Raw genomic sequence first — 12,702 nt, 5'->3', positions numbered from 1 at the left:
CTTTATTCTAAAATGATTGTGTTTGCTGCAATATGATTACTTCAATATTAATTGATGTGATATAAATATGTTGCATGCTTATACATGTTATATCGATCACTTAACAGCTGCTTAAGATATCATCCTTCAACAGAAGGAATTTATTGCAATTTCATGTCTGCGAATGATCGATCGAAGATCTTTAGCGCATGTGCACAAAATATGCCGCCAATTATATCTCTCTACATGTAAAATTCCTTAATTAAATTCCTTGATTAAATATATGTAATATTCATGAATTATAAAATTCCGTTACAAAGGATCGGTAGTTTTAAAAGAGTGGTGGTTGGGGGTGGTAGTCTGCTCGGATGTAAGCTTCGGCTGTAATGTTTCATTATATAACTTTAGATCGACACCGATTCAAATAATTCGTATTGCAGTTGCACACATGACATTTAACTATTTTCAGATGACCCACATTTTCAATGTAGCGTAAAAACAACAAAAACATCATCCTCTGGTAACGTGTAGCGAGAAATGACCCCGGTAAAATGTCGATTCTGATTGGCTGACCTTTAGACTGACCAATCAAGTTGCAGATACACTTTTGCAGATGATATAAAAGCTGTAAGCAACCTTCTCTCTGCCTCACTCGTTTGAAATCAATTTGCAGAGAGGAAGTATTAGTGATCGGATAAATATAAACATGACAGACCGAGTCATCAATTTTTCCGCTGGACCTTCTAAACTTCCAAGGAAGGTAATATTTACTATTTTCTTGTATGCATGGTGAGGGGCCACAAAATGTGTAACGTTAGTAGATCACTATTTTTATTGTCACTTTGAGGGAATTTTCCCTACATGCAGAACACGTCTGATGCATTTTTTTTTAGAACTTCAGAAATCATGTTATTTCTTTTTAAAAGCAACAACGAATTATTAATCTGGATATAAATTTTTTTTTGGAAAAGTTTATTTTAATTAAGTTGTTAGGTCACACATATCTTTTAAATAAAAAAGAGTATATTTATTAATATTTTGATTTAATTAAAAAAAAAAAAACAAACACACACAAAACAAAACAAAAATTTACTGTAATTAAAACTTATTAAAGGTTTCTTCATGAACAGGTACATCATACACATATGTACATGCATATATTTATATATACATTAAACTGTTGTCAATTAGTTATAATTTTGATTATAAAAATATACAATAGTGATCTAATGTTACAGATGTATGTAAAAAACTTCATTTTTTTTTCAGGTCTTGCAAACGGCTCAGAAAGAAATGCTCAATTATAATAACACAGGGATTAGTGTCATGGGTGAGGAATGTTTTAAAGAGCAATTAACCATGCATGTATTTAATTAATTGAGTATCAACAATTATTATGTAAACATTGATTAAATAAAGCTGAAGCATAGTATAATTAGTATTTTTATCATGTTTTTATACATGTACTTAACTACTTTTGAAAATTTTGAATTTTGAAAATTTGGGAAAGTGATTTTTATCTTTAATAAAATAATTTTTTTGATTAATAATATAATTATTTATTCTTATGCATGGGATCGATATTAAAAGTTTTTTTTTTAATTTGTTTTGTTTTATTTTCTTCAGAACTTAGCCACAGATCTGCAGATTTCACCAAAATTATAAACACAGCCGAGAGAAATGTGAGGGAGTTATTGTAAGTGTCAAATCTAAATACCCAGTCTCTCTTCATGCTAATTCTGCTCTGCCCCAATCTTGGATACAATTTTGAAAAACCCAAATTTTGGAGTGAGCCTTAATTATATATTTAGTTTTTCTTTCTCGATATATATATTCTTGCTCTATTGGTAGGAAATATATTTGTCAATTTCAAAGTTTAAATAGCTAAGAAAAATGACTTGCCTCCCTCTTTCGACTTAAAAAAGTACTTTGCAGATTTAAATCAAGAGAAATTGGGCTTCGAATTTCATATTTTTTCTCAATGGATAGGGATTTAAAAATCAGTCGAGAAATATATGAATGCTTGTAAGAAGAATTGCGAAACCAAAATAATTGTTTAAAAGCAAAGATTCTATTGTAATTTAAAGAGTCGGAAACCTTTACACTGATTAATACTAAACAAAAATTTGTTTAAGCCATTTTTTCCTGACTTAATGCTTTTTATAAGCTGAAGAAAAAATTTGGGATGGCAGTTTAGGATTTATTTTTGAAATTGTGCATTGCATTTGTCTTGATATACCATTATTCATTTGATTTAAAAAGGAAAATAGATCCTCAAAAAGCTGAATATAAAACAGATATCTTGAGCTGGATAATTTTTTGTCAATTTGTGATATGTGGTGGTGTGGTTCAGTCAGAGGGGAGCAGATCAGAGATCAAAAGCTGACAAAAACAAACTCCCCATAGTTTTCTGTATGATCCCCAGGACCCCTAAAAACATAATGTGATGAATGTATACAAGTCTAGCTATTCATCAATTATTATAATTTTGATCTTAATTAATTCTATTAATTTTAATAATTATATATTTTCAAGGCAGCTTGAATAAAATTTTGCACATTTGGACAATCATGTTGAATAAAAAAAAAAGTTTAATTGTAGGAACATCCCTGGCAATTTCATGAAATTGTGTATTTTTGATTTGATCGCGTCTAGTTGATTTTATTTTTTATAAAATTTGCGTAATTTTAGGAACATCCCTGATAACTACAAGGTGATCTTCAAACAAGGAGGAGGGACCGGTCAATTCTCAGCCGTCCCCCTCAATCTGATGAACCTCAGACCAGAATGCAAAGCAGATTACATCATCACAGGAAGCTGGTCAGCCAAGGCAGCCATTGAAGCTGAGAAATACGGGAAAGTGAACCGTGTCGTACCGAAACTGGAATCCTATTCAAGTAAGTGCTTGCCAGAGAAAAGGAAATCCCCTTCATGCGCGGATCCAGAAAGGTTTTCCAGGGGGGATCCAACTGTTATGCAATTTTCCAGGGGTGGGGAGGTGGGGGTTCCGAGGCATACTTTTTGACGTAATCTTATAATGTAATTAAAAGAAATTTGAATTAAGCAGGGGGGTCTGAATAATATTTCATGTTGAACTTAGGTATATTTCCCCCTCCCCCCCCCCCCCCACCCCCCCCAAAAAAAAAATTTAGAAAATGTTGGTAACTTGAGAATTTTCAATCACGGCAACTCCTTTCCCTTATTAACAAAGTTTGAGCAAGAGATCACAATCTGGCAAATGCAGAACTTTCATATTAAGATATTTTTGCATTACAGCAATCCCAGACTCGAGCCAGTGGACTCTAAGTCCGGACGCATCATACGTCTACTACTGCGCCAACGAGACCATCCACGGCGTCGAGTTCGAGAACATTCCGGACACGAACGGCATCCCATTAGTCTGCGACATGTCCTCCAATATCTTGTCACGACCAGTCGATGTGTCTAAGGTGAGAGGTCAATGATTGGATTTGAGATATACACCATTACTTGGTAAAAAAATTTTTTTCAGTTAAATGACAAGGGCTTCAATTGCTCTTCTTTCTTATTCCATGATGTAAAGATCAGTGTTGTCTCTGAGACCTGGGGGGCAGGGAACTCCCATGCCTATAATGCATTACTTATGCGGCCATTATTGCATTTCAAACACAATCTAGCTATAAGCTAGACCCCCAGATTCTCCTTTTACTTGTAACAATGTTTATTTCTTCCTTCAATAAATTTTAGAGACAACCCTGAAAGATGCTCTTCTTGGGAAATATGCCAGTTGAGCAGTTGAAAAAAATATTATTTCATGATCGCTTAAAAATTGCCTGGTTTTTTTTTTCCTGAATGAATACTCTCTAATTCTTGTGTATTTCGGTTAAACATCCTCTATACATGCGCCTGTTGAGTAAACACTCATTAAACACGTTTGTTGATATTTCTCGCACTGAAAAATGTCATCTGTTGTCCACAGTTTGGGGTGATCTTCGCGGGCGCCCAGAAGAACATGGGGTGTGCGGGGGTCACGCTGGTCATCATCCGAGAGGATCTCCTGGGCAAGGCCAAGCCGGAGTGTCCGGTAACCATGGACTACAAGATCCAGGTCGGAAACAACTCCCTCTACAACACAGCCCCCACATACAAGTAAGTCACATATATACCGTATATATGTAACAGAAATAGATATGGACTCTGCTGGGGTTTGAACATGGGTCTTCTAGCATTCATATCCAGCAGTCTACAGATCAATCTAAAGGGAAAACCCATTATAGTCGGAGCTAGCAGAAATGTCTTGCACCTGACTCTTCCACATATAGGTGTCTGCAGAAATCATTGTAGCTCCCTGGCAAGTCGTGTCATACCCATACTGACCCTGTGCAGGAATGTGCAACCATACTTGGGTTTCATTTTTAGTCTACCAATCTCCTTTTGGAGATACTATTAAAAAAAAAATCAAGCACTCATAGTTCCTATAATATTGGGAGGGGTGGGGAAGGTAAACCATCCATAATATTGGCATCTGTATTTGAATTTAAGCATTTTTAAATCAAAAATATTATACATGTTAACTTCTCAAAATTTTGCAATAAAGATTTAAATACATGCTTGTCACATTCTGTACTCAAGAATTGTTTTTGCTTTAAGGCCACATACAATTAATTTTTAGATCATCTTCCCCGCTCTCTGAAAATGGCCTGCTCCGATGTATCTTTATTTTTTTAATTTCGGGAAAGAAATTGGGCTCAATAAACCAAAAAATCAGAACATTTTTAAAAAATCCCCCCACCTGCTCCATTTTTTTTTTGCAAATCAGGATCAGAAAATATTAATTTTATCTGGCTTAATACTAAAAAACAAAAAGATTTTTGTGATAGCTTAAATTGGTTGTAAAGTTTTGTGAGGTGTTGACTTATTATTGTCTTCTTTTGTTTTGACAGTATATACATCCTGGGACTTGTTCTACAGTGGGTCAAGGATGAAGGTGGTGTGGAAAAAATGGAGGAGAACTCCAAACTCAAGTCCCAAGCCGTGTACGAGGCCATCCAAAAGTCCAACGGATTTTACCAGTATGTATATTATGACGTGCACGCACAAGAAATCCACCAGTCCAGATGTATGAATTCTATTCTATAAAGAAAAATTCACTTGTCGCAATTAACTGCAGCTTACATAATGCTTATAATCTATTGATCCTTTTTTCGGAATCATAAAACTGGAAAAAGGAGTTAGGCCAAAATTGTAAAGTAGTGCCTTACTAACCAACATAGCTAATTTATGACATTCAGGTTAATGTGGTATTTCTTGTTTTCAGTGCTACTGTTGATCCACACTGTCGCAGTCGAATGAACGTCCCCTTCAGAATCGGGGGCCCAGATGGGGATGAGGCCCTAGAGAAGAAGTTTTTAGAGGAGGCCAGTAAAAGGGGGATGATTCAGCTGAAAGGACACAGGTGGGTCAGAGACCTTGGTTTTTCCATATATGAAGTGTGCAAGAAATTTGAATGATTTCTTTTTAAGGCCGATCTACTATGAATAGTATTATTTTCTTCTAAATCCAAGGCCTTGTGCCTGATATAAAATTTTGAAACTCTAATATTGCTCATTGATTCAATATTTTATCATAGCATTTCACAAGAATTTTCAGATCGATTCAGTACTGGTGTTTTGACTTGTATTCTCTCTCTCTCCTCTCTCTGTCAATCTTTGTATCTCTCTCTCTAAGAATATTTTTGGTGTGAATCTTGATGTATATTCTGTGTTTAACAGATCTGTCGGAGGAATTCGAGCTTCTCTATACAACGCGCTGTCTCTAGAAGAAGCCAACCTTCTAGTCTCCTTCATGCAAGAGTTCTACATTCAGCACAAGACTGTGACCTCATGTTAAGGTCAATGTAACACCATAACCTCATCTGACCTTGAGGTCAAAGGTCAATAAACCAAACAAAGCAGCAGCATGTCATCCAGAAGATGGATCAGCCTTGACCTAGTAGTTAAACGGGGTCAAGGTCTTCATGGGATTTTTTTTTACATGGATGTCTAGATGTGAGGGGGATGTGTGACAGTAGAACATGGGAGCTTCATTTTGGGCTCTGAATTTGCATGTACAATGTACATATCATATTTTTTTGCTATGCAAGCAACCAGCAGTGTTCCATGTATAAGACTTTGTATTATTGAAGTGAAAAATCTCTAACCAAAGACAAACATCATTTATTTTTAGTTTATATTTTATTTTAAACATATTGGCATTTTAGCACTTCATAATCTATAAGTGTTTTTATCAACTTCTGTCTTGTAATGTTGAAATACAATTTTAAACAAATGAATTCATTTATCATGCTTATATTATGAGATAGGCTGAGAGTTTTAGTCATTTATGGATAATGCTGAAAGTGGTTTTATTCTTACAAATTGTATGTATGTGTTTGTGTGTTTTAATGTGAGATTAAATTACATGTGTGTAATTGTGTAAATCTGTGAAATTGTAATAAATGAGACTTTTTGAATGAAAAATGACGTATGTGTAAGAATGGATACAAATTTTCATCTTTGTGTTTGTTATTCATTGATTCTTGATCTTGTCTTATGGTATTGCAAAATAATTGTATACTTGACAGATGTCAGATCTGACAATGAATAATTGCCACTAATTGTGTGTGCATACAGTTTATGAATTTCATTGGCTCAGTGCTAAAGATTAGTCAATTTAACATAATGTTGTTATCATAGACCAATATAATATATGTACGACGAACAAATATGAATTTTTGTGCACTGATGCATTATACACTAGGTTGTCTTATCAGTTGGGTTTCTATGGCAACTGTTTGAAATGCATATAAATGTACCTGAAATGTTCAGGACCAACAGCAATAAAATTTAGTTCAAAACACCATGAATTTTAACTTTTTTATCTACAGCTTGAATTCATTATATTTCATATGTACGGTAAAACATGGTTATAGCGAACAATATTAATGTGGTTTAAAGTATTCATTTTTAAATCAAAATACTTTCACCCATTTAGAATTTTCAACTTTTAACAATATTTGACCACAAAATATGGTTCAAAAATTTTGGAAAGGTAAAATTTTTATGAGTCCGAGTAGGATTCGAACTCATGACTTACAGATTTCAATGAGATTCGTAGTTTACGCTCTGACTCGTTGCACTATGCTGTTATAGGCAACAATTTTGAGAAAGAAAAATTTATAAAATTAGACTTGATTTTATTGTTGATTTCAATTGCCACAATATGGGGGAGTCCCATACCACCATAAGTACTCAACGGCAAGTTATTTGCAGAAAAATATCTTTTACAGCCCCCTGAAATACCATATATCAGTTAGCATCAAGTGCTGTAAAACCCACATCAGTAGAACATCAGATAAACATTTCTGTTAAACCCACAATTACATTGCAAAGAGATTTAAAAGAAGCAGCAGAGATATCTAGGGTTTTACCATATTATATGTTAAATCCTCACAGCAAGAAGGTCATTGCTCATCCCCACAGTTGACAAGAGTTGATCATTGGGTGGGACACCAGTCTATCACAGGTTAACCCCCAGCATTACCTTAGTACCCAGTTGCAACTGAGTGGACTGAGACAATGTATATATTTCATACAATGCCTTGTCTATATAAGTGCACAATACAGAACATCAAACGACCACAGCAGGGTTTGAACCAGCGACCTTTGAGTTACTGGCCCAGTGTTTATGACCACTTATTAATGGCCCATGAGTTCTCCACCTCCCAACAGATGTATCTGCTGTCTAGTATTCACAGTACTCCAAAGAATAAAGCAACACTCTCTCTGTAGCAATAGCTCGATTTCCATAATTTAATTTCATATATAATACTAAGCTGTAACAAGTTATGGATACAACAACACACAATTTTAATCACAACCATACACATTATTTTTGATAAGTGATATATTACAAATTAAACTATAATTGCATAACTGTCAATGATATGTATATTTGGAATACTTATATAATTTTCATGTCTTAAATCACAACCCTGTTAATTCAATACACATATATATAGTCTATAGTCTAAAATTATTCAAGGTAAAATTTGTATCAAAATATCAGATATATATGTAAGTTTCTTTTTGAAAATCAGATGGGCAACATAAATTATGATATATATCAATATACTATATCAGCTATAGTAGTTAGAATTTGCTCTGCACTATTCTTATTCTCTTCTCAATATGGTGAGAGGAGTTGTCCCTCTTGATCACAGTGAAATGAATATTATTTTCATTTATTCTAATTATGAATGTACATGTACTATATGAAATGAAAAACATGTTCTTTATATTGGACATTTATTGACTGTTTCATATTGTTTACGGATGAAAAGGTTAAATGCCTAGCTCCTACGCATGAATCAGATAATATTTTTTGGATTGTTATTCAAGTCACTGAAATTCACTTTTTAATAGTCTCTTTCACGACCGACTCCTCCAAAGTTATCATTATAAACATGTCAGTGTTGTAAAATATGATTGTTTCCTTCTTAATATACTCCACATCATCAATGATCATATCAGTGTATGAGAAACTTTAAAGAGTTGAAGCTGATTTCCTTGGAGACAGTTCATACATGGAATAAAACTACGAGATGGTGATGCGGTAGGACCGATAACTCTGGGGCTGACCTGTAGATGGAGCTAGTAGTCAGGGACGGGAGTTAGCAGGGATTTCACAAAGTCATTGTAGCGTATCTGTCCTCCTTGTTGAACACCCATCTCTCGGAATATAGCGTCAACTACAAAAATAATGCCAATGTTCAAAGTTTGTCATACATGTACATGCCAAAAGTCATTATTATACTTTCATGTTAAATACTGAAATCTGATTGGTTTAGACACAGTTGATAAGCCGTTCTATTACCCTTAGTGTTAGCAACACACTTGGCAATGGGTAACATAACGAATTGTTACATGCACGTAAATTATGCGCGTACGCTTCGCGTCGGTTGACAATGGTTTTCTAGGTTGTCAATTTCAACTGTTACCCTCCCAAACAGGTACTATTTATATAATGGCACATTTTTCATCATATTTTCAGTAAGTGACTACGATAATGACATCAAAATAGTCATAAAGAGGAGAATATTTACAGAGAGTGACTTTGATAGGGATGTTCAATGTTTACAGTGTTTTAGATAAAGATAATAATATTTACAGTCCCTAGCTCTGATTTACATAAAGATGTTAAAAGTCAGTGATTAAGATAAAATGTCCAGGTTTACATTAAGTGATTAAGATAAATCTGTTTACAGTCAGTGCTTTATATAAAATGTCCATGTATACAGTTAATGATTTAAATAAAGATGGCCAAGTTAACAGTGGGCTAGGTTTACAATCAGAAGTCTAGGTTTACAGTCAGTGATTTAGATAAAGATGCTTAGGTTTACAGTCAGTGATTTACATAAAGATGTTCAGGTTAACAGTAAAATGCCCAGGTTTTACAGTCAGTAATTTACACAAATATGCCTAGGTTTACAGTCAGAAGTCTAGCTTTACAGTCAGTGATTTAAAACAAATCAGTTTACAGACAGCGGTTAAGACAAATCAGTTTACAGACAGCGGTTAAGACAAATCAGTTTACAGACAGCGGTTAAGACAATTAAGTTTACAGTCAGTGGTCTAAGCTCTACCTTCCTGGCGGCTCAGTCTCTCTCCCATACTCATCATGATGTGCTGGATTTCGGACGCGTTGACGTAGCCCCGCCTCTCCTTGTCGTGGGCCTTGAATGCGTTCATCAATTCTTTCTCCGGATTCTCCACGCTGGACTGGTCATGCATGGCCTCCAAGAAAGATGCAAACTCTATCTTGTTTTCTGAAACGAATCAAGAAATACACATATTGGATAATAGTAGACTGGTAAAACATGATTTTCTGGCCAAAGCAATCTTGGACTTAAAATTCAAGGTTTATACAGATTTTTATTGTCCTGTAATTGAAAACATTGAAATGCTATTTAAATGTGTCTTTATATTACGTTGATAATTACAACTATAAAAAAATTTAAGCATAGTTTAAGGATGCATTATAACTTTATCAATAATTGAAATCTAGACTTAAAGTCGAAAAAGGCTTAATTACGCTTATAACAAAGCAAAGTAGTCCTTCCCTGGCACTTCGTTATTATAACTGTGTGTTACTGTAGAATCTTTGGAGACTTATTGTAATACTTGGTGGGGAGAGGGTGGATGGGGGTTGCACTTTATCATTACTATTACAGGGTACTATTAGTACCAGGGTACCTTTGGTGTACTAATATAATTGTACTACTTGGGGGAGGGGTGGGGGGTTGCGCTGTATATATAATAACCAATACAATTAGTACCTTTGGCATACTTATTGTAGAGTAATACTTTAAGGGGAGATCATTACTATTAATGTCAGACCTTTGGTGTACTTATTTAGAGCTTGGGGGAGGGGTAGGGGATTGCTCTGTAAGTATCATCACCAATACAATTAGTACCTTTGGCATACTTAACGTAGTACTTGGTAGGGAGAGGATGGGTTGGATTTGCACTTAATCATTACTATTACTGTCAGTACCTTTGGTGTACTTATTGTAGAGCTTGGGGGAGGGGTAGGGGGTTGCGCTGTAAGTATCATCACCAATACAATTAGTACTTTTGATGTACTTATTTTAGAGTAATACTTTACGGGGAGATCATTACTATTAATGTCCGACCTTTGGTGTACTTATTTAGAGCTTGGGGGAGGGGTAGGGGATTGCTCTGTAAGTATCATCACCAATACAATTAGTACCTTTGGCATACTTATTGAAGTACTTGTTGACCTCCTTTGTGGTCGGGCTGTAGCCCAGTGACCTCATTATGAGGGACAGCTCCTGTTCGTTAGAGATGTGGCCGCGTCTGGCATGGAAGAAGAAGCACTCCCGGAACTCTGATGTAAAGATACAATTATATTATACTGTAAACCAACTTTAGTCACATGCGAGAATTATTGCAAGAGCCTCGTCATCTCTATAACTTGCCATTTAGGCACAAAAGTTATAACAACACAGGCTTGATAACAAAAAATAGTCACCGCAACCCAGTTTATCTCTGGTAAATCCTGAAACATTTAAGGTCTTTGCAAATAAAAGTTTGTTTATAGAATACTGTGGTTTCATTAATATTCGTTGATTACCAATTTTTGTGGATTTCGTTGTTAAGTTGATCCACGAAATTTAATGTTCATTGAAGTGCAATTTCTATTATTTAACATTTTGTATTGATAGGGTTATTGGCCACGAATTTACGTATCCTTGAAACTGTGATTTTCACTTTATCCACGAAAATTGATACCCTTGAATATTATTGAAACCACAGTTAGTATTGATTATATAGATGAATTCAGAAAAGAGAACAATATTAACATGACTTTACATTACGGATAAATATGATCAATATTACAGGGATTTTGAGGTTCCTCCAATCGACCATGCAATGTACCGTGCCTTTTCTCAATTTATCAGGTCCAGTACAATCACTAGATTTAGCTATGTAGCTTGATTTACCTACATAGCTTTATTTAACTGCCTGAGATAGGTTTATTTAGCTACCTTTTTGAAATTTTGCACCTACGTTTGTACTGTGTAGTTTTAAAAAAGCAACCCAGAGCAAAAACAGTTAAAACATCGGTGCTTTTGAGCCGTTTTAAGCAAACATGCATAATTTCTCTTGTTTGAGAAGGGACGTACACCTTGTGTGCGATGAGGCATGAATAAGTGTGATAACTTCACATTGTGCAGAATTATTACCACTCAATTATCATGTTATCCAGAACTGTTCTTCTTTGTTATTCCATTTATAAGTAGCTGTTTGGTAACACATAAACATAGCCTTAAAACTTTTAGAACTTTGACTGCAATTGTGCTGAAAGAGCATTATTTATTTTCAAGAGTTTATTATGAATTGTTTTCAGATCAGTTCAAAGTTGAAAATTACTGCTGCATCTAAGTGCGACTTTTTTAACAAATGCCCATTTAAGAGAAAAGTATGATTTGGTAGCTAAATAAACATACGTTTGGTTGGTAAATAAAGCTATGTAGGTAATTCAAGCTACGTAGCTAAATCCAGTGATTGTACTGGACCTGTTAATAGCTGGTATGTGCATTGAAAGGTTTGAGATTATTTTGATCATGAACTAAGGTGTATTAATTTTTGAAGATTTTATTTTAGCAAGGTAACGTTACATTAATTGATACATTTGTGACCACTAGAAAAAAAAAATCAATTTTTTACTTTGATTTTATTTTTTTCCCCTTTATGGGCATGAATTTGAACTCGAGATTTTATTCATTTTAAAAAGTGGGTATTTAATTTTGCGAACATATTATACATATTATAAATTTGTTATTAAAACGTGGGCGTGGTCACTTGTTCAACAGGTGAAATATTTACCAGGTGAGACATAATCAATTCCTTTACTTACTATCTATATCTGTCTGACTGAAGAACTTTGCCTGAAAAATACAAATATGGAGTCATATTCTCCCAAAGAATGAGTTTCATAATGAACTTTATTATTTTATCAAAGAGTGCACACTCACCATGATGTATCGGTATGAATTACTTCCCTTTGTAAACAATTTTGTGCGATACTACTGTATACCTAAATGAAAAAAAATACAAATGTTAGCACAAAAATACATGATTTAGAAAAGATTGATTTCTTGTTGAGCTTCACATTATTTGA

The 12,702-nt window shown here is 34.4% G+C and overlaps 2 protein-coding genes across 2 annotated transcripts; one reads left to right on the top strand and one right to left on the bottom strand.

Moving 5' to 3' along the window:
* The first annotated feature begins 582 nt into the window (after nucleotides 1-582).
* Nucleotides 583-6,856, top strand: LOC128172166 (phosphoserine aminotransferase-like). Its single transcript, XM_052837945.1, has 9 exons — nucleotides 583-739; nucleotides 1,249-1,309; nucleotides 1,606-1,675; nucleotides 2,671-2,876; nucleotides 3,256-3,428; nucleotides 3,938-4,107; nucleotides 4,902-5,030; nucleotides 5,276-5,413; nucleotides 5,730-6,856. Exons 1-9 carry the CDS (start codon nucleotides 686-688, stop codon nucleotides 5,845-5,847), a joined length of 1,119 nt encoding a protein of 372 aa, XP_052693905.1. The 5' UTR covers nucleotides 583-685; the 3' UTR covers nucleotides 5,848-6,856.
* Nucleotides 6,857-7,794: 938 nt separating this feature from the next.
* On the bottom strand, nucleotides 7,795-12,626 carry LOC128172184 (calmodulin-like protein 4). Its single transcript, XM_052837967.1, has 5 exons — nucleotides 12,557-12,626; nucleotides 12,439-12,469; nucleotides 10,768-10,905; nucleotides 9,641-9,823; nucleotides 7,795-8,746 (listed from the first exon to the last, which is right to left on the bottom strand). The coding sequence occupies exons 1-5, from the start codon at nucleotides 12,557-12,559 to the stop codon at nucleotides 8,649-8,651; spliced, it is 453 nt and encodes a 150-aa protein (XP_052693927.1). The 5' UTR covers nucleotides 12,560-12,626; the 3' UTR covers nucleotides 7,795-8,648.
* Nucleotides 12,627-12,702: the final 76 nt, after the last annotated feature.

This window comes from Crassostrea angulata, chromosome 2 (assembly GCF_025612915.1).
Source record: "Crassostrea angulata isolate pt1a10 chromosome 2, ASM2561291v2, whole genome shotgun sequence".
In the NCBI taxonomy this organism is placed as follows: domain Eukaryota; kingdom Metazoa; phylum Mollusca; class Bivalvia; order Ostreida; family Ostreidae; genus Magallana; species Magallana angulata.
The sequence above is the reverse complement of the archived record's forward strand: the minus strand, read 5'-3'. Positions and strand labels throughout refer to the sequence as shown.